This window comes from Dreissena polymorpha, chromosome 8 (genome assembly GCF_020536995.1).
Source record: "Dreissena polymorpha isolate Duluth1 chromosome 8, UMN_Dpol_1.0, whole genome shotgun sequence".
Taxonomy (NCBI): Eukaryota; Metazoa; Mollusca; class Bivalvia; order Myida; family Dreissenidae; genus Dreissena; species Dreissena polymorpha.
The window spans coordinates 43,029,839-43,056,642 of NC_068362.1; the positions used below are offsets into that span (position 1 = coordinate 43,029,839).

At 36.5% G+C, this 26,804-nt stretch overlaps 1 protein-coding gene across 1 annotated transcript in view; it reads left to right on the forward strand.

Annotated features, from left to right (window-relative positions):
- Positions 1 to 22,084: 22,084 nt before the first annotated feature.
- Positions 22,085 to 26,804, forward strand: part of LOC127841696 (E3 ubiquitin-protein ligase TRIM56-like) — a 30,542-nt gene continuing 25,822 nt past the window's right edge. Inside the window, exon 1 of the mRNA XM_052370758.1 lies at positions 22,085 to 22,796. Coding sequence (XP_052226718.1) covers positions 22,103 to 22,796 — 694 coding nt within the window. The 5' untranslated portion in view covers positions 22,085 to 22,102. The remainder of the gene's footprint in view (positions 22,797 to 26,804) is intronic.

The following is a 26,804-nucleotide window of genomic DNA, read 5'->3' on the forward strand; positions in this document are numbered from 1 at the left end:
CTTCGAATGTTTTCATAATTTTATTTCCACAATCACAGTTCAGCATTTTATCATATGGCCAGTTTGGCGTGTTTTGATTGGTTAGGTGGTTCACCGTTTTCTGGGCATGTGCGCACTGATTTCCTGCCCTACACAGTGCAAAAATCACGATATGTCAAAAAAATGTAGGTTCAGCATTTTGATATATCACCTGAATAACTGTTTATGAAATGGAATACTCTTTATCAGATAATAATATCAGTTCACAAGCTATAGCTTCAATGGATTTTGATGTCCTATTTAAAATCAAGTTCAAATAATAATGATTTATTAGTAATTCTGCTATATAGGATTTCATAACGAGGCTGAATGTGTAACTGTCTTTTCCTTTGCTAATGCAAATTTTAGAGAAGACGAGTTACCCATTATCTTGACATCGATAATTGCTCAAAACAAAGATATACAATAGCCATATAATATTAATTACATAAGTGTACCTAAGTACAATTATCAAAAGTATCAAATCAATTTGACAAGAATAAGGTGTTAAGAGTGGGATTTAAATCACTTTGGTCAAAACAATAGACACTATGTAGACGGGGACGTTTTTTACTAGCTCACCGCATTCCGGAGGATTTCGGATATAGTCGCTGTATCACGGTTGATATCGGAGGTTTGATTTTGATGTTAAGAGTGATCACCCATCAATAGTAATTTGTGCTGGAATTTTAGGGTTTTAATACTGGTTCCTTTTTTTGTAACGAGAAATATTATATAATGACTGTGTATGCAGAAAAGAAGACTAATTCTGAATCAGAGACGCAATAGCAATCGACTTAAGAAGTACTATAGATCCACAAAGATGTTAACAGCTAGTTCAATTCAGTAGCAGCATAGCCAAATGCACATAGTAAAACAAAGAACAAAGAACATCTTTAGAAATAGCATTAATACAAATTTCGAAAGTTTAACTTCAGTTGTCGATAAGTTGTGTAGAAATGAAGAAGTTATAGCAAAAAGCAATTTATGATGGGTGGTTTTGGTCTAGTGGGCGGGGTGCCCCAGGATGGATAATGGGGCCATGCATAGTTGAGATTGACCGTATTGTCATAAGAGAGGTTCAGTATCAATTAGAAGTGAATCAGTGTAGAAATGAAGAAGTTTTAGTAAAAGGCAATTTTGGGTGGGTGTGGCCTAGGTGGGAGGGGCGCCCCAGGGTTGGTAATGGGCCATGCATAGTTGAGATGGACGTATTGTCATAAGAGAACTTCAGTATCAATTTGAAGTGAATCAGTGTAGAAATGAAGAAGTTATAGTAAAAGGCAATTTTGGGTGGGTGTGGTCTATGTTGGCGGAGCGCCGCAGGGTTGGTAATGGGGCCATGCATAGTTGAGATTGACCGTATTGTCATAAGAGAGGTTCAGTATCAATTTGAAGTGATTCGGTGTAGAAATGTAGAAATTTTAGTAAAAGGCAATTTTGGGTGGGTGTGGTCTAAGTGGGCGGGGTGCCCCAGGGTGGATAATGGGGCCATGCATAGTAGAGATTGACAGTATTGTCATAAGAGAGGTTCAGTATCAATTTGAAGAAAATCGGTGTAGAAAAGAAGAAGTTATAGTAAAAGGCAATTTTGGGTGGGTGTGGTCTATGTTGGCGGAGCGCCGCAGGGTTGGTAATGGGGCCATGCATAGTTGAGATTGACCGTATTGTCATAAGAGAGGTTCAGTATCAATTTGAAGCGAATCGGTGTAGAAATGAAGAAGTTATAGTAGAAGGCAATTTTGGGTGGGTCAGGTCTATGTGGGTGGAGCGCTCCAGGGCTGGTAATGGGGACCATGCATTGTTGAGATTGACCCTATTGTCATAAGAGAGGTTCAGTATCAATTTGAAGTAAATCGGTGTAGAAATGAAGAAGTTAATGTAAAATAACCTAACAAAAATGAATGAAAATCTCTGACCCGGTCCCACCCCAACCCCCATAACTTTTGACCAAGGGGTCAGATCAAAATTCCAAATAGTGCAGGGTCGCACATATGCTCATAGCTACCATGTGTGTAAGTTTCAAGGTTCTAGTGCCTATAGTGTAGGAGGAGCAGGTGGCCAGGACGGACAGACGGACAGACAGACGGCGGAGATTTTCAAAAAGCGTGTGGATAACTAGGAAAAATGCAACTGCCATGTATCAGAAAGCATTTGCCATATGTAGTTAAAATAAGAATATCAACTAACAGCATGCATGTACTGGCCGATATTCCCTTCCATATATGTACATCATTATATTAACTGTCAGTTTTAAATACTGTTTGAGGAAAATGATCAGATATATTATACTAAAATTGGTTTATGTAAGAACCTACTTTATTGTCATTTTAATTCTATGTTCATAACATGGCATTTATTAGAGCAATTAAAAATGTGGTGTGTTAAACACTTTGGGATAAAGTTTTTATCTACACAGCTTCTTTGTGCAGTTTAAAGTAATCAATACACTCAGTACCCAATAGTCAGGTGACAGTATACATAGTTACACTGTTTGCTCCTATCATACAAGCGCCATTTGACAGTAAACTTGGTTGCTGTTCAGTTCAGTTCAAAATTTCATATTACTTGCCTGTGTTAAATAATAATTGTGTGTGTTTTCTGGGATATTTATTGTAAACATATACTTGGACATAAATATTTCAATTGATTTTAGATTGTATAATCTTGTTTGTTGAAAGTGAATTATCAAAATGGCGACATCTGCATTTTCTAGAAATTTTGATTTGGTTAAATATTATTGTTGTACAATCTGCGAGAAAGAACGGTCTGTAGAAATAGATGCAGATTTTTACTGTAAAACATGTCTTAAATACTTCTGCAGAAGATGTATAAACTCCCACAGACAGCATGGTTGGTTGTTTTTCAAAAAATCTCCTTATGGAAAGGATAAAATAATGAAGTGGCCACTTTCTAAGAAGATGGAGACTTCTCTTTTAACATGCGTCAAACACAAGGGTGAAAAGTTAACAATGTACTGCCCGGACCACAGTCAGCTCTGCTGCTCTAAATGTGTTGAGCTTAATCACAGGTAGCTTATTATTACTTATTTTATATCAGTATACATTATTGCATTGTATTACCTGTATGCAACAGGGGCGTTGGAAGCACATTTTCAATTTTGGGCGGCGGATGGGGTGGGTATGGAGAGGGTATCCTCCTCTCATTGGTGGGGGTCCGGCGTACCCTGGAATTTTTTTCAAATTTTAGCATCAAATGGCGCATTTTGGTGCGTTGCTATGCCTGATACCTGACCTTATACACGTCTATTGCAGGCATTTTCTGAATGACAAAAATTGTCACAGACAGACAGACACACGATGGAGAAGTGATCACTATATGTCGCACTTTGTACTTTGTAGCAGGCGACACAACAATAGGAATCTTAGGTTGAATGAACGTTCTTCAGGATTTGTTTTTGCCGAAATTCCATTTTAGAAATTAGAAGTTTGTTGGTTGCAGGTTTGGAGTACACATATTGAAATGACACAAAAAGTGGTAAAAAACATTAAATAAGTTTTAAAAATTATAGAATTACTTCGAGTTATTACAATTAATTCAGGTATCTTGAGGTATCTTTAATTCTGTGGTAATTAAGGACTATTGGATGTCGGCACATTTGTTTCATGTCATACTTTCCTTTTTATTAATAGAAAGAAGCAATTAAAGGCTTAGATCATACTGACAATTAAAGATTCCCAGGTTTAATTACTTAATAATTAAGGGATTATCGTTATAAAAGAGACCGATTAATTACCCCCGGTAACAACATAATTGACACGTACATTTCCGCAGGCGGGTGATGACAATCAACAATACACGTGTCAAAACCGCGAAAGGGTGATTACCTTGCTTCGTGGTAAAGATTTTTTCAAATATACGTGTATTGAAATTATTTTTTTTAAAGGTCTTTTCCGAAATTTCATTTTTGCTGAAATATGCTGCCGCCCCAGCTCCGACGCTTCTGTGCAATTACGATCATCCATGTTAATTTGCTTGAATTATTCTATTAAGTTATATAAGGTTTTCAAAATCATTTCTTGTGTGCAATTTTTTCTTGAGCTTTATTTTGTTAATTTGTGTTTGTTTGAAATAACATTTCAAAGTTCAAGCATATGGATTACAAGACATTGGCAACATTTCAGCAACAATTGTAGTATATAGTATAGCAATACCTTAAGGCTTTAATCAACCTGCCTGTATAATGTCTCATGTATATGTTCCTTTACTCTATTTATGGAGGATAGTTCACACGTGATGTTTGCTTGTTTGAGCCTGCATTTTTAACCTTCTCATCGTGACCTTTTCTCAGTTTTGTTTCTTTATGTTGGTTGTTTGTTGTCTGTCATCAACAATTTGCATATGAACACTATAGAGGCGCCACATGTCTTGTCCAATATTCATGGAACTTTGTATTAACAGTTCGTGTAGTTTAAATATACGCTCAATAGTGCCTTTTCATCGATTTTTAGTTGGTCGCGTTAGATTGGTCGAGTAAATTTACAGACCTTGTTTTGCAAATCAGTATGTGCTTAGAAGCCTTAGCTATGCTAAGAACCGTAACTCACTATGCTAGGAACGATTACCGCTCCCTGTCTGCACTGCAGACGACGAATACTTAGGAGCGTCTGCTCTACTACTCAGTGAGTGTTTTTACCAGGTTGTAAGACGACATTGGCCTGTCTAGTGTTTATCATTTAAATCTGTACATATTGGCTGCTTTCAGGGAAAACAGGGCTTAATGCATGTCAAATAAGATTATCCTGTGCACACCGATTAGCCTGTGCACACTGATTAGCCTGTGCAATGCGCACAAGCTAATCAAGGAAGACAACAGCGAACAACTTCAGTGCCTCCAGCGCTTTGATTATAATTTTGTGGCCGGTTTGTTGACATTTGTAGTTTAAATCTGAGTTTTCATGTAATTTCCAGACCGGGAAATTTATGTCTTTGACCCAATATACTGTGACCTTAAAATACTTTTGGGAATGTCTGGTTTGTCCGATCTTCATTAAACTTTTTCAGAGTTTATTTCTATTCATATAACCACTAGGTTGAAAACTAGTTTCAGCTTTTTAAATACATGCCGGACAGAGGGACATGTTTCTTACATGCCGATGGTGATACCTTGCAAATACTCTATATGTCACATTAAAAGCTCGCCTCAGCACAACATTACTATGGTGAACTATTTTGATAAAATTTTGACGTCCTTTGTCCATCATCAACATTTGCCTTTTGAACACCCAAGGACGGAATTCAGTGGAAAATCTTCATACAATTCATTCAGAACATTTTGTCCTAATGATATGTCAGCCACGTTTCAAGTCTGGTCATGTGAGGTAAAAACTAGGTTACATGAAAGAACAATCTTGTAAACACTCTAGAGGACAAAAAAATTGCCCTGTTTTTTTTTATGAAACTTTTTGTCAGAATGATATACCCGATGCATTTAAAATGGGTTGCGTATGGTTTTAACAATTAGTTTGGTAAATAAAATAAAAAAGCATGTGGACACTAAAAGACCACATTTATTGTCTAATGAAACTTAGTACCATAATCCAATTAAAATCTTAGCCAGATTGCAATCTTCCTGAAAGCTCAAGAAGAGTATCTGACATTCAGCCCAGCAACCATATTTTACAGACCAATACAATATAAATATGTAATCGCTTAAACATATTCATGGTCTATCACAGCAAACATACTTATGGGATGGCATTGTGTCTGTCTGTCTGTCTGTGTGTGTGTGTGTGCGTGCGTGCGTTAGACTTTTATTGTTTATCCGATAAAGTCCACAGTTTTCATCCGATTTTTTTTCTAACTTGTCCAGTGTCTTTATATTAATGAGGACTCGAACCCTATTGATTTTCAGGTCACTGGGTCAAAGGTCAAGGTCACAGTGACTCGAAATAGTTAAATGGTTTCCGGATAATAACTCAACAATGCTTAGGCCTAGGATCATGAAACTTCATAGGTACATTGATCATGACTGGCTGATGACACCTTTTTATTTTCAGGTCCCTAGGTCAAAGGTCAAGGTCACAGTGACTCGAAATAATAAATTGGTTACTTTTTCTTGTTTATCAGATAAAGCCCACAGTTTTCATCCGATTCTTTTCAACCTTGTTCAGTGTCTTTATATTAATGAGGACTCGAACCCTATTGATTTTCAGGTCACTGGGTCAAAGGTCAAGGTCACAGTGACTCGAAATAGTAAAATGGTTTCCGGATAATAACTCAAGAATGCTTAGGCCTAGGATCATAATACTTCTTAGTTACATTGATCATGACTGGCAGATGACCCCTATTAATGTTCAGGTCAAAGGCCAAGGTCACAGTGACTCAAAACAGTAAAATGGTTTCCGGATGATAACTCAAGAATAATAAGGCCTAGGATCATGAAACTTTATAGGTACATTGATCATGACTGGCATATGACCCCTGTTGATTTGCAGGTCACTAGGTCAAAGGTCAAGGTCACAGTGACAAAAAAGTATTCACACAATGCTGCCACTACAACTGACAGCCCATATGGGGCATGTTTTACAAACAGCCCTTGTTTATAAAGAGCAATATCGAAGCAATAAGTCCAGAATGACTTCCCCTTGAATATGAAATGTTTTTGAAAGCCCGCTTGTTTACGTAATTAATTCCACAGTTTATTCATCCAATTATTTCCAAATTTGCACAGTATCTTTATATCAATGAGGACTTGAACCCTATTGAATATGAGCAGTATCGGAGAAATAAGTACACAATAATCTGCCCTTGAGAAAATTCTCCTTGTTTGCGTGATTAAGTTCATAGTTTCAATCTTATTCTTTCCAAACTTGCACAGTGTTTTAGCAGTAGAGCGATTCAGGCCTTCATGGGCCTCTTGTTTATTTAAGTCCATATCCAGCGACATAAAATTATACACATATTTTATACAAATAAATACAAACTGACAATAATTATGCATGTTCTTGGTAAAAAACAAATCATTCATTTGTACGAAGCACATTACTCACATGTATAGTCCATCTTTATGGAACTTGGTAATAACATTAAATTTTGTTCAAATGATGGCAGTGGAGTTCAAAACTGGTCATGTTGGCTGTAAAACTAGATCACTAGGTAAAATTGAAGAAAAGGTTTGTTGACATACTTGTAGATAACATTTATTGCATATTTTTTTCATGACCTTTGGTAAGAACATTTGTCCCAATCATATCTCAGACTAGATCATAAATGATAAGTGGGTGCTGTAGGGTGAACTCTAGAGGCCAAATTTATTTTATAATGCTGGTAAAAGCATTTGTTTCAATGATATCTCGGCCGATTTTAAAACTTTTGAAGTAATGGCATTTGTCCAAATGATTTTAAGGTTGAGTTCAAAGCTAGATCACTAGGTCATATTTAAAGAAAACATTATGAACACACAGTAGAAGTATTATATGCTTCCTCAATATCCTAGAAACTTGCTGAACATTTATTTGAGTTATTTCTCCACAAAATAAGATATGATTTAAGTCAATTAATAAACAAGTCTTCAATGCGGCCGGTAGTTTTGCTAAAATTACATTTTTTTTTTCACACAAGAAGTCGCATGTGTGACCCGCTTCTAATGAAACTTGCTCAAAACATTGATAAAGTGTGCTGTCATAATATCTGTTCTGCATAAACATTAAACTTTTTTTTTAAATGTACACCAGATGTTGGGGCTGTTTTAATCACCAGACCAGGAAGTGCTATAATTGTAATCACCCTTTTCGGTGTAGTTCGGTGTGTGGCTGTAGTGTTAGGTGTCCGTTTTGTACTGTCTTTGTTACCACTTTAGATTCACATTATAATATATTATCAATAAAACTTTAAACTTTGTTTAAATGTTTATATAGACAGTATTAAGGCCAAATATGAATCTGATTCATGTGCGCGGCTAGCGCATACAATACTTCATTATTGAATACGCCTGAAATTGGTGCCAAGATTTCACGTTGCATGCAGCACAACCGTGTATATGAATTCATTACACATCATATGTTTGGCCAATAACAAAGGCTTATTATGACCCCCTTCGAAGAAGAGGGGGTATATTGCTTTGCTCATGTCGGTCTGTCGGTCGGTCGGTCTGTCGGTCCGTCCACCAGGTGGTTTCCGCATGATAACTCAAGAAAGCTAATGGGCCTAGGATCATGAAACTTCATTGATCATGACTCGCAGATGACCCCTATTGATTTTGAGGTCACTAGGTCAAAGGTCAAGGTCACGGTGACCCGAAATAGTAAAATGGTTTTCGGATGAAAACTCAAGAATGCATACGCGACCAACAGGGCGAACTCTGAAAAATATAACTGAAGCAACTGGTCTGTGGTATGTTATCCTAAATCTATAATTATCAGTCCAATGAAACATCATCTGTTGAGTAAAATAAAGTGGATCAGTAAAAATATTATCAGAATATGAATTTTTTTGTATATTTTGTATATTAAATATTAAATGTTTAATTTTGTTGATTAAAATAAATATAAGCAGGACAGGGGAGGTAATACACTATTATATCTTTCTTATATACAGGGGAAACAAATTCAATAAGTTTGAATTTATGTTTAATGAATAGAGGATATTGATCATGTCAGTGTGAGATCATTTGTTACTTTTTATGATCACATTTTATTATTACTTTGACAAAACAACACTTACCTGAATACCACAATGGATTCCACCCAAACAGTACCTCACGCCCCTACCAGAATCCCACCCCCATAACCTCACCCCCAAATTTTTTTTCAAACATCATCTTAAAATTACCACACCCCACATTATACCCCCCTCTCATCCCCCCTACCCCCCCCCACCCCCCTACCCCCATCCCCCCCAATTTTTTTTAAACATCTAATAAATAACCCCACCACACATTGTACCCCCCTCTCACTCCCCCCTACCCCCCACCACCCCCCCATTTTTTTTTAAACATCTAATAAATTACCACACCCCACATTATACCCCCTATCACTTACCCCTACCCCCCCACCCCCCCCCACCCCCCCAAAAAAACATTTTTTTAAACATCTAATGAATGACCTCACCCCACATTATTACCCCCTCTCACTTCCACCCCCATACGCCCCCAAACACCCCCCTAACCCCCGCCCCACCCCCCCCCCAAAAAAAAAATAATTTTTATGTCCCCCACTATAATAGTGGGGGACATATTGTTTTTGCCCTGTCTGTTGGTTGGTTGGTTGGTATGTTGGTCTGTTTGCGCCAACTTTAACATTTGCAATAACTTTTGCAATATTGAAGATAGCAACTTGATATTTGGCATGCATATGTATCTCATTGAGCTGCACATTTTGAGTGGTAAAAGCTTAAGGTCAAGGTCATCCTTCAAGGTAAAAGGTCAAATATATGGGTCAAAATCGCTAATTTAATGTACACTTTTGCAGTATTTTAATATTCAAGATAGCAACTTGATATTTGGCATGCATGTGTATCTCATGGAGTTGCACAATTTGAGTGGTGAAAGGTCAAGGTCAAGGTCATCATTCAAGGTCAGAGGTCAAATATATGGCCAAAATGGCTCATTTTATGAGTACTTTTGCAATATTGAAGATAGCAACTTGATATTTGGCATGCATGTGTATCTCATGGAGCTGCACATTTTGAGTGGTGAAAGGTCAAGGTCAAGGTCATTCTTCAAGGTCAGAGGTCAAATATATGTGGCCCAAATCGCTTATTTTATTAATACTTTTGCAATATTGAAGATAGGAACTTGATATTTGGCATGCATGTGTATCTCATGGAGCTGCACATTTTGAGTGGTGAAAGGTCAAGTTCAAGGTCATCCTTCAAGGTCAAATATATGGGTTAAAATTGCTCACGTAATTTCACTTCTGCAATATTGAAGCTAGCAATTTTATATTTGAAATGCATGTGTATCTCATGGAGCTGCACATTTTGAGTGGTGAAGGGTCAAGGTCAAGGTCATCCTTCAAGGTCAAACGTCATATAGGGGGACATTGTGTTTCACAAACGCATCTTGTTTTTAAACATCTAATAAATTACCCCACCCCACATTATTCCCCCCTCTCACTCCCCCTACCCCCCCTATCCCCCAGCCCCAATTTTTTTTAAACATCTAATAAATTACCCCACCCCACATTATTACCCCCTCTCACACCCCACTCCCCTACCCCCACCCCCCCAATTGTTTTTTAATCTTATAAATTACCACAGTCCACATTATACCCCCCACTCACTTCACCCCCCTACCCCCCCCTACCCCCCCCACCCCCACGCCCTTCCCCCAAAAAAACATTTTTTTAAACATCTAATAAATTACCCCATCCCACATTATTACCCCCCCTCTCACCCCACCCTCCCTACCCCCCACCCCCCAATTTTATTAAACATCTTATAAATTACCACACCCCACATTATACCCCCCTCCCACCCCCCTTCCCCCCGACCCCCACTCTCCCCCATTTTTTTTTAAACATCTTATAAATTACCACACACCACATTTTACCCCCCTCTCACCCCCCTACCCCCCATACCCCCACCCCCCCATTTTTTAAACATCTTATAAATTACCACACCCCACATTATACCCCCTCTCACCCCCATCCCCTACCCCCCACCCCCCCCAAATTTATTTTTTAAACATCTTATAAATTACCACACCCCACATTTATACCCCCCTCTCACCCCCAAACCCCTACCCCCCACCCTTCTACCTACCCCCCCCCCCATTTTTTTAAACATCTAATAAATTACCACACCCCACATTATACCCCACTCTCATCCCCCTACTCCCCACCCCCCTACAAAAAAAAAGAAACATTTTTTTAAACATCTAATAAATTACCACACCCCACATAATTACCCCCCCTCTCACCCCCCTACCCCCCACCCCCATCCCCCAAACAAAATATATTTTTTTAAACATCTTATAAATTACCACACCCCACATTATACCCCCCCCTCTCACCCCTCCCCCCTACCCCTCCACCCCCACCCCCCATCCCAAACAAAATAATAATTTTTCTTTTAAACATCTAATAAATTACCACACCCCATATTATACCCCCCTCTCACTCCTCCTACCCCCCTACCCCCCCCCCCAATTTTTTTTTAAACATCTAATAAATTACCACACCCCACATTTTGACCCCCTCTAACCCCCCACTCCCCCTACCATCCCTTCAATTTTTTTTTTATTAAACATCGTATAAATTACCACACCCCACATTATACCCTCCTCTCACCCCACTCCCCCTACCCCCCACCCAACCCCCACCAAATTTTTTTTTAAACATCTAATAAATTGCCACACCCCACATATTACCCCCTCCCACCCCCACCCTCCCTACCCACCTTCCCCCCAAATTTTTTTTTTCTTTTTTAAATCTTATAAATTACCACACTCCACATTTTACCCCCCTCTCACTCCCCCCTACTCCCCCAACCCCCCCCCATTTTTTAACATCTAATAAATTACCACACCCCACATTATACCCCTCTCTCACCCCCATCCCCCTACCTCCCCACCCTTCCCCCCAATTTTTTTTAAACATCTAATAAATTACCACACCCCACATTAGACCCCCCTCTAACCCCCATACCCCCCTCTGCCCCCCCCAATTTTTTTTTAACATCGAATAAATTACCACACCCCACATTATACCCCCCTCTAACCCCCATACCCCCCTCCGCCCCCCCCTCCACTTTTTAGCTCAAGGCCGAGTTCAAATTTTGTGTCATTTGTGTGTTGAAAGTAGTATACCAGATGAACAATAAGAAAATCCTTTGTGCAACTACAGAGACCATATTTCATGACTCATTCTGGAAACAACTCAGAATGTGTACTGGTATCTTGACAATATCTAGGCCAAGTCTGAAAGTGGATAACATGCGTCTAGAAACAATGTCACCAAGTCAAATCTAAAACTAAATTCTTAACACTCTAGTGGGATCAAAAAATAGACCACCAGTTGAAGCCTTCAACAATTCATGTCCAGGAACTCAGATTAGCCCTTAAAGGGACTGTCAACCACGACGACGAAGATATGAAAAGTTGTAAAATACCGTATGTTTTTACCATTATAAGTTTATATTGATTAAAATAGCACGACTGGTATATATTACATTACTTGAAAAAATATAAATAACACCAGTAGATTGAACACCATCGTCACGTGGTAAACCCAGGAATGCAAATTGTACATGCCACATATTTTCGCGATGTACTTTCGATTTCACATCGCGAAATTGTATTACCTAATATACTGAAAATATGAACTTTTTTCAAGTTATGCAATATACCAGTCGTGATTTTTCCATCAATATAAACTAATAATTGAAAAAAAATGCGGTATTTTACAACTATTCTTTTCTTCGTCGTCGTGGTTGACAGTCCATTTAAGGGCCATGATGGCCTTCTTTATTCATACTATGTTTTGTTCAATTATAATATGACATGATGCCTGCATTCTTTATACTCAGAAGAAAGTAAAGTGTGGGCTATTATGCAACCAATTATGATGGGAGTTAAACATTTTGAAACTATTATATTCAAAGAAATGGTTTCATAAATGATAACATGTTTAAATGCAAGATCAATTCGCCATGTTTGTGCAAAAATTGCTGTGCCTTCTCATTTCAATGTCATATGATACCTTTTTGCACCAAGGGGGCAAATTATACTTTTGAAAAATCACTTGAAATTCGTCCATTGCTTTACATTAGACGGTAACAAGAATTTATCTCTTGATTAAAAATTATGGAGTTTCAATATTTGTCAATATACTTGTGATTTGTGTCGAAATGGTTGAGTGTATGTGCTTGTCCATTGTTAATTTTTACAGTATTTAACAATAAGTATGAATGATCACATCATTTTTCATCTATTTATTAATGAAGCTGATGCCAATTTATGCAAGAAAGCAATTAGTAAAGAGGAATTAAGTTCTCATCATTTATAACCTTAAAAAAAAAATATATATTATAGTTAAAGAGACATATTAACGGCTTATGCAAAAACATATTTTATCGTTTACTTAGATTGCCATTTCATAAGAATTATTTCAATTTGAAACACTGAAAACACCGAATGTCTTAATAGAAACACACTTTGTCCTGTGGCACTTTAATCAGTATAATAATGATGAGTTAAATATACATAACTTTATGTTATACACATGCATTCTAGTAATGACATTACTAAAGAGTGGTAATATCATTATAATGAATAAATGCACAATTTGTTGTTCAATTCGGTTTGCATTATTTCCCAAACACACAGTAAATAGATACATATTTATTTATATATTTTTATTTTAATAATAATCATTATAGTATTGCCTCTAGAAAAGTAACATGTGAATTGATGTAACATGCATTGTTATTGCATCTGCCTAAATAATTTTTTTTAGCTCCACTGGCCAAAGACCAGCGGGGCTTATGTCATGGTCCTGTGTCCGTGGTGTGTGCGTCCGTGCGTTAACTTTTTCTTTAAACATCTTCTTCTCCTAAACTACTGGTCCAATTCTGATGAAATTTCTCAGGAATGTTCCTGTGGTTAACTTCTTTCAAATTTGTTCAAATTATGCCCCTGGGGTCAAATTTGACTTTGCCCCTGGGGGTCAAAAAATTGAAAATTTACTTATATAAGGCCTATTTTGTGCAAACTTTATATATCTTCTTGTCAAGAACCATTGGGCCTAGGGCTACCAAACTTGGTATGTAGTGACATCTTATAGTCCTCTACTAAGTTTGTTCAAATTATGCCCCTGGAGTCAAATTTTACCCTGCCCCGGGGGGTCAAAAAATTGAAAATTTGCTTATAATTATAAGGCCTATTTTGGTCAAACTTTAAAAATCTTCTTGTCAATAACCGTATGGCGTAGGGCTACCAAATTTGGTATGTACTGACATCTTATAGTTCTCTACCAAGTTTGTTCAAATTATGCCCCTGGGGTCAAATTTGAGGCTGTTTTGGGGGGTTAAGAAATTGAAAATTTGCTATATAAGCCCTATTTTGTGCAAACTTTAAAAATCTGTTTGTCCATAACCATTGGGCCTAGGGCTACCAAATTTGCTATGTAGTGACATCTTATAGTTTTCTACCAAGTTTGTTCAAACTATGCCCCTGGGGTCAAATTAGAACCTGCCCCGGGGGGTTAAAAGATTGAAAATTTGCTTTTATAAGGCCTATTTTGTGCAAACTTTAAAAATCTTCTTGTCCATAACCATTGGGCTACCACATTTTCTATGTAGCGACATCTTATAGTCCTCTACCAAGTCTGTTCAAATTTTGCCTCTGGGATCAAATTCAACCCTGCCCCGGGGGGGTTAAAAATAGAAATTTTGCTAATATAAGGCCTACTTTGTGCAAACTTTAAAAATCTTTTTAACCATAACCATTGGACCTAGGGCTACCAAATTTGCTATGTAGTGACATCATAAAGTCTTCTACCAAATTTGTTCAAATTATGCCCCTGGGGTTACATTTGACCCTGCCCCGGGGGGTCAAAAATTTGAACATATGCTTATGTAAGGCCTATTTTGTGAAAACTTTAAAAATCTTCTTGTCCATAACCATTGGGCCAAGTGCTACCAAATTTGGTATGTAGTGACATCTTATTGTCCTCTACCAAGTTTGTTCAAATTAAGCCCCTGTGGTCAACTTTGACCCTGCCCCGGGGAGTCAAAAAATTGAAAATTTGCTTATATAAGGCCTATTTTGTGAAAACTTTAAAAATCTTCTTGTCCATAACCATTGGGCCTAGGGCTACCAAATTTGGTATGTAGTGACATCTAATAGTCCTCTACCAAGTTTGTCCAAATTATGCCCCTGGGGTCAAATTTGACCCCGTCCTGGGGGGTCAAAAAATCGAAATTTTGCTAATATAAATCCTATTTTGTGCAAACTTTAAAAATCTTCTAGTCCATAACCATATGGCATAGGGCTACCAAATTTGGTATGTAATGACATCTTATAGTCCGCTACCAAGTTTGTTCAAATTAAGCCCCTGGGATCAAATTTGACCGTTCCCCAGGGGTCACAAAATTGAACATATGCTTATATTGGGCCCATTTTGTGCAAACTATAAACATCTTCTTGTCCATAACCATTGGGCATATTTCTATCAAATTTGGTAGGTATTGATATCTACTAGTTCTCTACTTAGTTTTTTCAAATTATGCCCCTTGGAACAAATTTGACCTTGTCCCAGGGGTCACAAAAATGAACATATGCTTAAATAAAGCCTATTTTGTGCAAACTTCAAAAATCTTCTTGGTCTGAATTATAGAGCCTAGGGCTACTAAATTTGGTATGTTGTGATATCTAATAGTTCTCTACCAAATTTTTTCAAATTATTCCCTAGGGCTCAAATTTGACCCTGTCCGACGACGGGAGGTCGCAAAACTGAACATATGACATTTACCAGGGGAGATTACTGCGGTCGTGTGGCTGTGACCAACAACAACAACAACATCTTGTAAACATGAGATAAAATCCTGTCATTTAGTGCCATTTTAGATCAGATGGTGACTGCTTACAAAGGAATTTAAGTAAGAACATGTGTTCTGAATGTTTTTCTTATAAACTGAAAAAAGTCGGGATTTATTTAAATATGTCGAAAGTGACCATATATCAGGATAAAAAAAATTCGGATGACATGTTTATTTAATGTCTTTTTTGTAGTATTTAAACCAGTTTAATAATATCTTATTGATTTTAAAACACAACTTCCATGAACATAATTGTTTCCAGAAAAGTCAATATATTATACTGCATTGTAAACTCAAACTTTGTATCCATGAGGTGTTGGAACTAATAAAGTGCAATGTTCTTAACTATCGTATATGCTTCTTTTTAATAACTAATGATATATTGTTCCATTTGTGAATTGTGACTCATGAATTGTGGAGATATGATTGTCAATTGACATGAAGCCTTATCAGTGATCGCTCCGCCCACTTAATCACGTGGCTCAGCGGGAAGAAAACCTAGACAAGCGAACACCAAAATGGCTTCTTTGCCTTTAGACTGCATATAGATTTACGCGATATTCCGGATGATTTTATGGACTTGTTTAACACCATATTACACTTGTAAAGGGGATGATGCCATTTCGTTATTCTGCAAATGCGAAAAATTTACGATTAAAGAGAACATTTATAACGGGTAAATTGGTACATTAAACACGCTCTCAAACGCTTGCGCGCTTACCAAAATCGAACACGTTATTACGTGTAATGGTTGTATTTGCAATAAATTATCACTTCACCAGTATTTACCCGTGTTATTAACAAAATTATTACCAAAACATTCCCTCCTACCTGTGTATTTGACACGAAAAAACGCTTTATAACTGGGAATTTGGTGAAGTTTTACGCGCTTTAATTTCTGACGCCGGGTGGGTACCTCAATCCCAGATGTTATTGCGTATAAAAGTGATATTAATCATATTAAACATTGCATATGGGACATTTATCAATCACTATAATTTAAAGCGCAAAAACAACACAGTAAGTTTGGACATTGTCTGATATAAAATTAGCGTTGTACGAAATGGAATACGGTCAGGCTATTATAAATTAATAAGGCTACCAATATCAGACGCTCGCGCAGGTACCGACTTCCCCGAGGTTACCGCATTTATTGTTTAACTAATATCAGTAATAATAACTCTTTTACAATAGTATTTATCGATACGTCTTTATTAAAATAATAACAAAATGGTTTTCACTTGTTTCTTACACACACAGAAACGCGATTTTTAACGGGGATTTCGTAAAGTTACACAAATTGGGTACCAAAATTCTCAATTATTTTACATGCATACATGACATAATACATACTTAATAATGCTTAGCTATTGCTTATATGAATTTTCAAGTTTGTGAAATAAATTAATGTTCTATAAAGGGGATCTCGGTAATTCTTGAAGCTTCCACTCGCTCTTGTCAAGACCGCATTGCCGCGTTGGAAATGGTATAAATTTAATTGATCTAACTTATCTTTCTGGATACCAAATGTCAGAGTTGCATAACTCTTTTTACACCGTTTTGCCATATTTCATTTCCGTTTTTTAATCGGAACAAAATAAACGAAACTCGTTTAAAAAATGAGATCTAGGCATTCGAGCTCCTAGTGTGGATTAAAAGCGTTTATTGGTGGCACCACATGAGTGCAAATGTGTAGATACCGTTAATAAGATAATATATCACATGTCACCTTCAAATAACATGTATGATGTCAATTAAGTATATTACTATCAGAGTAATAAAACACAGCATGAATTAGGCTTAAAAAAAGTGAAATATTATGTGATAATCAGATTGATAACATAAACTATTTAAATCTGCTAGTATATCCGATAAAAATATATTATAATTGTCTTTGACAGTGTTGACGTTCAGTTGTTCGTGGTGACGACCGCATGTATTTATACATCTCTTACACTTCTCAAGATCTCTTTTCGGCTTTGGAAACAATATAAATTAAATGTCACCAACTAATCTTTCAGGATATCGATTGTCCGAGTTACATAATCCCCATTGACACCGTTTAACCATTTTTTTTTGTTTTTTTTTTAAAAGAAAACAAAAGAAACTCGTTGGAATAAAAGTGAACCTAAACATGTAGCTTGTCTAGAAAATGGCGGACAGGTCGTTGCTAATGAGTGCGCCCGATTAATCAATCGCTGATTGGTGGATCAATTCTAGTGGACGGAGCGATCACAGATAATGCGTCATGTCAATTGCTCAACGATCCATATAAATTTCTGATCATTTTATAGTTTTCTTAATATAATTACCATGAATTGATCGTAGAAGTCAAATGTATTTACTTAATTAAATACATTAATAAATATAAGATATAATCTTTAGATTATCATAATATTCTCAGGCCTGTTGGTCTAAGGGATGTGTGGGTTGTTAATTATATTTATGCCCCTCTTCGAAGAAGAAGGTGTTTATTGTTTTGCACATGTCGGTCCGTCTGTATGTCAGTCCACCAGATGGTTTCTGGATGATAACTCAAGAACGCTTAGGCCTAGGATCATGACACTTCAAAGGTACATTGATCTTGACTCGCAGATGACCCCTGAAGATTTTGAGGTCACTAGGTCTAAGGTCAAGGTCACGGTGATCCGAAATAGGAAAATGTTTTCCATATGATAACTCAAGAACGCTTATGCCTATGATCATGAAACTTTATAGGTACATTGATCATGACTCGCAGATGACCCCTATTGATTTTCAGATCACTATGTCAAAGGTCAAGGTCACGGTGTCCGGAAATGGTAAAATGGTTTCCGGATGATAACTCAAGAACGTTTTATGCCTAGGATCATGAAACTTCATAGGTACATTGATCATGATTCACAGATGACCCCTTTTGATTCTCAGGTGAAAGGTTAAGGTCACTGTGACCCGAAATAGTAAAATGTTTTCTGGATGATTACTCAAGAACACTTATTGCTAGGATCATGAAACTCCATAGGTATATGGATCATGACTCGCAGATTACCCCTTTTGAATTTTAGGTCACTAGGTCAAAGGTCATGGTGACTCATCTTAGTAAAATGGTTTCCGGATTATAACTCAAAAACGCTTATGCCTAGGATCATGAAACTTCATGAGTACATTTATCATGACTCGCAGATGACCCCTATTGACTTTCAGGTCACTAGGTCAAAGGTCAAGGTCACGGTGACTTGACACAGTAAAATGGTTTCCGGATGATTACTAAAGAGAGCTTACGCCTAGGATCATGAAACTTCATAGGTACATTAATCATGACTCACAGATGGACCCCTTCAGGTCACTAGGTCAAAGGTCAAGGTCACAGTGCCAAAAAACGTATTCACTCAATGGCTGCCACTACAACTGACAGCCCATATGGGGGGGGGGCATGCATGTTTTACAAACAGCCCTTGTTTGAGATGATTCTTTACAAAGAAAGATGCTACTATTGTATTTGTTTTAAATGTGTGAAAGGCTCTAAGAAGGAACCAGAGATTATTAACCCTTTACCAAACACCAACAGGATTTTACGGGTTTATAGCCGACGACTTTATAAATAATTATGATAAAATGAGAAATTGCTTAAGATGAGCAATTTCTCTTTTTATCACAATTATTTCTACCCTACCTGATTATTTATTTCCTTAATATTATATTACAATTTAATTGTCATCTGCAACCTTTTTATGTCCCCCACTATAGTAATGGGGGACATATTGTTTTTGCCCTGTCTGTCTGTCTGTCTGTTGATCTGTTGGTCTGTCTGTTGGTCTGTTTGCGCCAACTTTAACATTTTGCAATAACTTTTGCTATATTAAAGATAACAACTTCATATTTGGCATGCATGTGTATCTCATGAAGCTGCACATTTTGAGTGGTGAAAGGTCAAGGTCATCCTTCAAGGTCAGAGGTAAAATATATGTGGCCAAAATCGCTCATTTTATGAATACTTTTGCAATATTTAAGATAGCAACTTGATATTTGGCATGCATGTGCATCTCATGGAGCTGCACATTTTGAGTGGTGAAAGGTCAAGGTCAAGGTCATCCTTCAAGGTCAAAGGTCAAATATAGGTGGCCCAAATCGCTTATTTTATAAATACTTTTGCAATATTGAAGATAGCAACTTGATATTTGGCATGCATGTGCATCTCATGGAGCTGCACATTTTGAGTGGTGAAAGGTCAAGGTCAAGGTCATCCTTCAAGGTCAGAGGTCAAATATATGTGGACCAAATCGCTTATTTTATGAATACTTTTGGAATATTGAAGATATCAACTTGATATTTGGCATGCATGTGTATCTCATGGAGCTGCACATTTTGAATGGTGAAAGGTCAATGTCAAGGTCATCCTTCACAAGATCAAGGTCATCCTACAAGGTCAAACATAATATAGGGGGACATTGTGTTTCACAAACACATCTTGTTCAAATTAGGAAAGTCCAAAATGTGTCGTTTGGTAAGGGGTTAAGGCATTTTGATTCCTACGGGTCTTGTGAATCTGTTTCAAATCAAATGCGTATATTTGATCTTCAGCATCTAAAAATATGTGAAATAGAAAGAACAACAATATCTTTTGGAGAGATAAATGTACCTACGTTATAAGCAATGGGACTGTGCTTCAAAGGAACAATTCCCGGGCTTTTTACTCAGTTTAGTTAACACGGTAGTAACTTTTTCCATATATAAAAATGTTCACCCTTCCAACTTTAAGCGCCCAGTGGGACGAAGGATAGACAGAGAAAGTCACATGCTTGAGTACATTTCAACCCATGCGCATTGCGCGTTTTTTTTCGCATAAAAAAACAGTGGAGCGATACAGGGCCATCATGGCCCTCTTGTTGTTAAAATGCCCCTTTAAATTTGTATTATAATTAATATCGTTTCGGGGTACACAGTTGGTTATTGGTCAGTTGATTACTATTCAATCACTTACTGTCTCCCGTGTGTTTGTTTTTCAGACTATGCTTACAAGTAACTCCATTACCTCAGGCTGCCAGAGGGAAGTCAACCAACTTCAAGAAGCTGTCTGTCAGAACGGAAATTACTGTTTCACAAATGAAACAATGTCAGACATATCAGGAGGACAGAATGATGTCTCTTAAGGTTTCATACAAAGAACTTGAGAGGCTTATTGTGGATGGTTTGCGTGTGAATATAGTATCGTATTTACACGAATGTGAAACCAGCACAGTTAATACAACACATTGGGTATACAGTCCAACCTGCCCGAGCGACCGCCTGTTAATAGCGACCAACAGTCAATAACGACCACACCGATTTCCTCCCGAACGATTTCACTATATATTGAACCTGCGAATAAAGCCCACCTGTGAACAAAGACCAACGACCACCCTTTTACATTCCCAAATCTCCATTTTGATAGCTTACAACGACCACTGCAATCATAAAAATCAACGATTTCGCAACTTTCAAATAACAAAATGGCCGCCAGGACGCTGCGTAGTCACGTGATACACATCTTACCAGTGGACTCGTCGGTCGCTATGGAGATATTGGCAAGTGACAGTTTATTGCACTCGATAGCAGTTGTTTGTTTATTTAACATGCATTGCTAATTGGTAGTCGCCTGCTTCTTTTATGCATTTGACAGTTTGTCAAAAGTGTAAAAATTTGCCTTTGTATTTAAGTGACTCGCGATTAATCTACTAATTGCCGAAAATATCAAAGACAAATTTGGGGCTTTCATAAACTCATTAAGGAAATTAACGGTTTCATATCATTTACGATGCCTATTAAAGACAAACATTTTAGTAGTCATTCTCTTCTTAAATTTCTCCGTAATAAGACGTTCATAGATTATAGAAAAGTAAATTGTCAGTTCAAGTTAACCACCATGGCTTCCAAGCGTAAGTTCTTGACGTTGGAAGAACGCGTTAAGGTCATTAGTTTGTTAGGTAAAGGACACAGTTGTAGACGAGTGGCTAGTGATCTTTGTGTAGGAAAAACTCAAATTCAGAGCATTTTAAAGCGTAAACATGAGATTATGGACGAATTCGAGGAGTACGTAAACTGTGAAAGTAAACGCCTTAAGCGTGAGTCGGAATTCGCGTATATAAATATCAGATGTCATTTATTGTCCATTACTGTCAACTTTACTGGTTGTGTAGTAGTGATTCATGTATTTCATGTATAAATGTTTGCTATGTTATGTGTATTTTGTACTTTGTTCTTTGTAGAATTACATGTACATGTACGTATACATGTATATCAAATGTTATTCATACAGAATATGATAAATTAAATAAATAATAAAAACATAAGGGAATAGAAATACAACATGTAATAAATATACAAATGTAAAACAAAACTGTGTTTCAATCCTTTATTTCATTATACATGCATAAGTATTCAAACATTTAAACAATAGAGCACATACATAGATAAGGTACCTGTTAAAAAACTACTAGCATATTTTGCAAAGTTTCGATCGACCCTGCGAATAAAGACCACCTGTGAACAAAGACCACAACGACCAAATCCCTTGAGTGGTCTTTATTGACAGGTGGGACTGTATATGCAATACCCAATCAGTGAAATGCGTGAGAAAATCAAATATTTATTAGCAGATTTTGAGAAAAGCACTATTAAGGAGAAGAAAGAAGATCTAAACCTGAAACAAGCTCCTCTCAAGGTTGTGAGAAACAGCTGCATTAGACTTCACTATGAATTGTTCCATCTCCATGTAGCCATACCGAAAGTACTGGGTAAAGAACTCTCTTTTATTGCCAGTAAAAAATGTCTGGAAAATATACAACAGTCTAATATATTTATAAAAGAGAACTTTCCAAACCATGTTTTCACTGTGAATGGGAAGTCTGTGCACAATGTAAAAATGCCAAGCGATTCATACATATGCCGGATCACAGCAGTATGTGCTCTCCCAGATGGACAGGTACTGGTTGCAGACTACTATAATAGGAGAGTCAAGCTTCTGAACCAGCAGTACCGTGTGGTAAGCCACTTGGATGTGAGGGTTAGGCCACTGGACATGTGTCAGATCACACCCACTGAGGCTGCAGTGGCTATGTCGAATAAAGAGGTCCAGTTTATCACAGTAAGCCAGAGCCAGCTTGCCAAAGGCAGGAAGCTTAAGTTACAACATTATTGTGCAGGTATTGCCCACAACCAGGGTGACCTATATATCTGCTCTGGTACTGCTCTGTACAAGTTCACATTGAGTGGCGAACTGGTCTGCAGACTTTATGAAGATTCATCAGCTGATTTAACAGGTAAGAATCATGGTGGATTCATCCTAATAACATGTGTGATATGTACAGAGATTTTCTAGAAATTTTAAGAAAAAGAGTCTCGTCAAATTGATATTTTTAAAATCGATAAAATGGCACATTGGGGGAATTTCGTTATCGACTAAATGGACCGATTTTTTCTTAACAACAAATATTCGGTCTTTTCGAAACTAAGGGTAAACAAGAGTTGTCTCGCATTCAGGTAGGTATCGCGTAACAAGTAAACGAACCAAAAGAAAACAAGTTATCATATGCTTCTCAGATCTCTGAAATCGTAATATTTACTGTTCATTTCAATTTACATATACAGTTATTTCTTTATTGATTGATATACTTATATACTAGTGTGTGTACATTAGTATTTTAATGCTGTATTGCCATATAACTTTGCAACCAAAAGCTCTTCATCAGTAAAAGTTAAGCACCACTGATAATTAAGCTGTCTGCTTTTAAAACTGTGCCTGTTGCATTATTCAATTGATTCCCAACATTTATTACGTTCCTGTCAAGTATTTCATTGATTCATTCACCTCAGTAATGTGGGTTTATTTTAAATATTGATTGATATTCTTCTGTCACTGTCACACTTGACTATCAGTTTCTGAAAGAAAAAATGTTTTAACAGCAATTTCATACCAGTTAACTTAGTACATTATTTTCTTGATTTTACGATAAATACTTGATGATGTTTTTTAACTGATTTTTTGGTTTAAATATCTTCTTGATAATACTGTGTGAGAGTGTTGTGATTGGTCATAGTTCAGTGTTGTGTTGTTTATTTTGAATGTCCACTGACAAAATTAATTGACCGGTTTCTTTTTCGAATACAGCACTCCTTCTAGCACTCTCTTATGCTACGGTTCATTACATTCACCTCTGTCGTGGGCTCACGGACTACTTTCTACCACACATGACTTTAGTCACATGATCATAGTCGCATATTCAAAATGGCCCCGCCCATCGGCTTTGCTTTATCTGATAGTATTTGAAGTTTACAACTGGGCGCGTGCTATTCAATTTTATTTCATGCACATATTTAACTAAATGAACATATTGCAATATTAACAATGAGTCAAAGCTGTATATCTGTATTAGAAAATAATATAAAATTATACAGAAGCATCAATAAGTAGTTGCTGCTTTGACAAGATTTTGAGTGAATGAGAAATATTGAATATAAATATTGACCAAAGTAAACAGTCTGTTAATGTTTTACCAATGCAATGCCAGTTTGGTACACATAAACCCTGAAGATGTTTACTCAAACTAATTGTGTGGTAAAATACACATCTTAAAATAAATTGCAGGCCAACATCAGTACAGTTGTTTTGTTATTGTTGTTTTAACAATATACATTTCATTGTCCCATGCTTATCCTGAAAGGGGACAACTGGTTTAGCATCTATCATACACTTACAAGTTCATTCAGGAATATGTTTACAAATACAAAATTATATAAGAGAAATATGACAATCTGTCAAAAAAGTACAGAATCAAAACTGCACAGAATCAAATTAACCTTTACATGATCTTTTAAATAAATAATAAATTGCAATACTTGTAATACTCATGCCCTTCCCCGGCTCTTTAAGGACCTTAATGCCTGAATCTTTAATTTATTACTTTATCTCACCAATTTGTGTTGCTGTAATTCTTCAATATCATGAAAGACATTAAAGATTCATCAGGTTTTTAAAGGCTGATAAGTTAAAATATATATTTGTTCAATTATTGCACTTTCTTAAGTACAGTAACATATGGTTAAGTGCCTAACATTAAATAAATTCAAAGGAGTAACCCAGTACCCTGTAAATCACACATATTTTCCCCTGTGCAAATTTCTGGAGAAAGACCTGCATTGCTGATACAGTAGTGCATGTCCTTGTTTTGTTCATTGTCAATATCATTATTCAGGATATTCAGAAGGTTCAGCAATGCATCAAAGTACACACATTTAAACATGATTACATATAACAAGATTTTTTAGGTATTCTTCGCAAGTGTAGAGGATGAGTTTAATAATAGAAAGCAATACGAGAAAAAGGGATGGTGGGGTGTAAAAATTTGAATGTCCTCAATTAATACTTTTTATGCCCCCGGATCGAATGATCGGGGGTATATTGTTTTTGCCCTGTCTTTCTGTCTGTCATTCTGTCCCAAAACTTTAACCTTACAGTAAAGTTTTGCAATAACTTTTGAAAGATTGAACATAGCAACTTGATATTTGGCATGTATGTGTATCTCATGGAGCTGCACATTTTGAGTGGTGAAAGGTAAAGGTCATCCTTCAAGGTCAAAGGTAATTTTTTTTTAAACTTTAATATAGTAAAGTTTTGCAATAACTTTTAAAATATTGAACAAAGCAACTTGATATTTGGCATGCATGTGTATCTCATGGAGCTGTACATTTTGAGTGGTGAAAGGTCAAGGTCATCATTTAAGGTCAAAGGTCAAAAATTTCAAACTTTAAGATAGTTAAGTTTTGCAATAACTTTTGAAATATTGAACATAACAACTTCATATTTGGAATGCATGTGTATCTCATGGAGCTGCACATTTTGAGTGATGAAAGGTCAAGGTAATCCTTCAAGGTCAAAGGTCAACAATTTAAAACTTTTTTCACTATTGAAGATAGCAACTTGATATATGGCATGCATGTGAATCTCATGGAGCTGCACATTTTGAGTGATGAAAGGTCAAGGTCATCCTTCAAGGTCAAATGTCAAATATATGGCGTCTGTCCGTCCGAAAACTTTTTACATCGGTCATAACTTTTTTAATATTGAAGATAGCAACTTGATATTTGCATGCATGTGTATCTCATGAAGCTGCACATTTTGAGTAGTGGAAGTTCAAGGTTAAGGTCATCCTTCAAGGTAAAAAAAAAAAAAAAAATATTTCAAAGGTGCATTCTCATGAAGCTGCACATTTTGAGTGGTGGAAGTTCAAGGTCAAGGTCATCCTTCAAGGTCAAGGTCATCCTTCAAGGTCAAACAAAAATTCAAAGCTGCGTTATCATGAAGCTGCACATTTTGAGTGGTGGAAGTTCAAGGCCAAGGTCATCCTTCAAGGTCAAGGTCATCCTTCAAGGTTCATTATTCAAAGCAGCGTTATCATGAAGCTGCACATTTCGAGCGGTGGATGTTCATGGTCACGGTCATCTTTCATGGTCATCCTTCAAGGTCAAAGGTAAAAAAATATATTTCAAAGCGGGGTTCTCATGAAGCTGCACTTTTTGAGTGGTGGAAGTTTCAAGGTCAAGGTCATCCTTCAAGGCCAAAGGTAAAAAAATTTTTTTTTTAATTCAAAGCGGTGCACTAGAGGGCATTGTGTTTCTGATGAACACATCTCTTGTTTCTTTCATACACTTGCATACTTTTCCATAAATAATAAATGATTAAAATAAAAAGGAAAACACAACTTGACTTTTAATGTTTAATCCCTGATGTTCAGCTTTATTTATTTTTCAACATACAATACCATACCAATAGCATATTTTTGAGTCTCTTTTCAATCTAAACAACAATAAATATACATGCACATGCAAGCACTTCAAGATAAAAATATTCTAGCTTTAAAATTTGATCTAACCCTTTTATCTATATGAATGCTATTCATAATCATGAATTCTATTATTATGAATGGGTACATAATATTGCACTGATAAATGTAAAGTGCATTGATTGGAGTGAAGTTTATTCATTAAACAATAACTGTGATAATTTACTAATTACTATTATATTGTAATAATTACAATTAACTTATTAAGATAATAAATGTTTATGGTATTTTTGTTTAAAAAATATATGATTTATATTGTGAATAATTTGTATATGGGGCCTATTGTACCACAAGCTGTTTCAGAATATGCTTGGAATTATAAAACTTTAAACAAATTTCATGATACATGTACATTACATTAAGAATGGTTCTAAATGTAATCTTAGTCATGTCTCAAAATTAAAGATAGCACATATATCCTAGTAAACC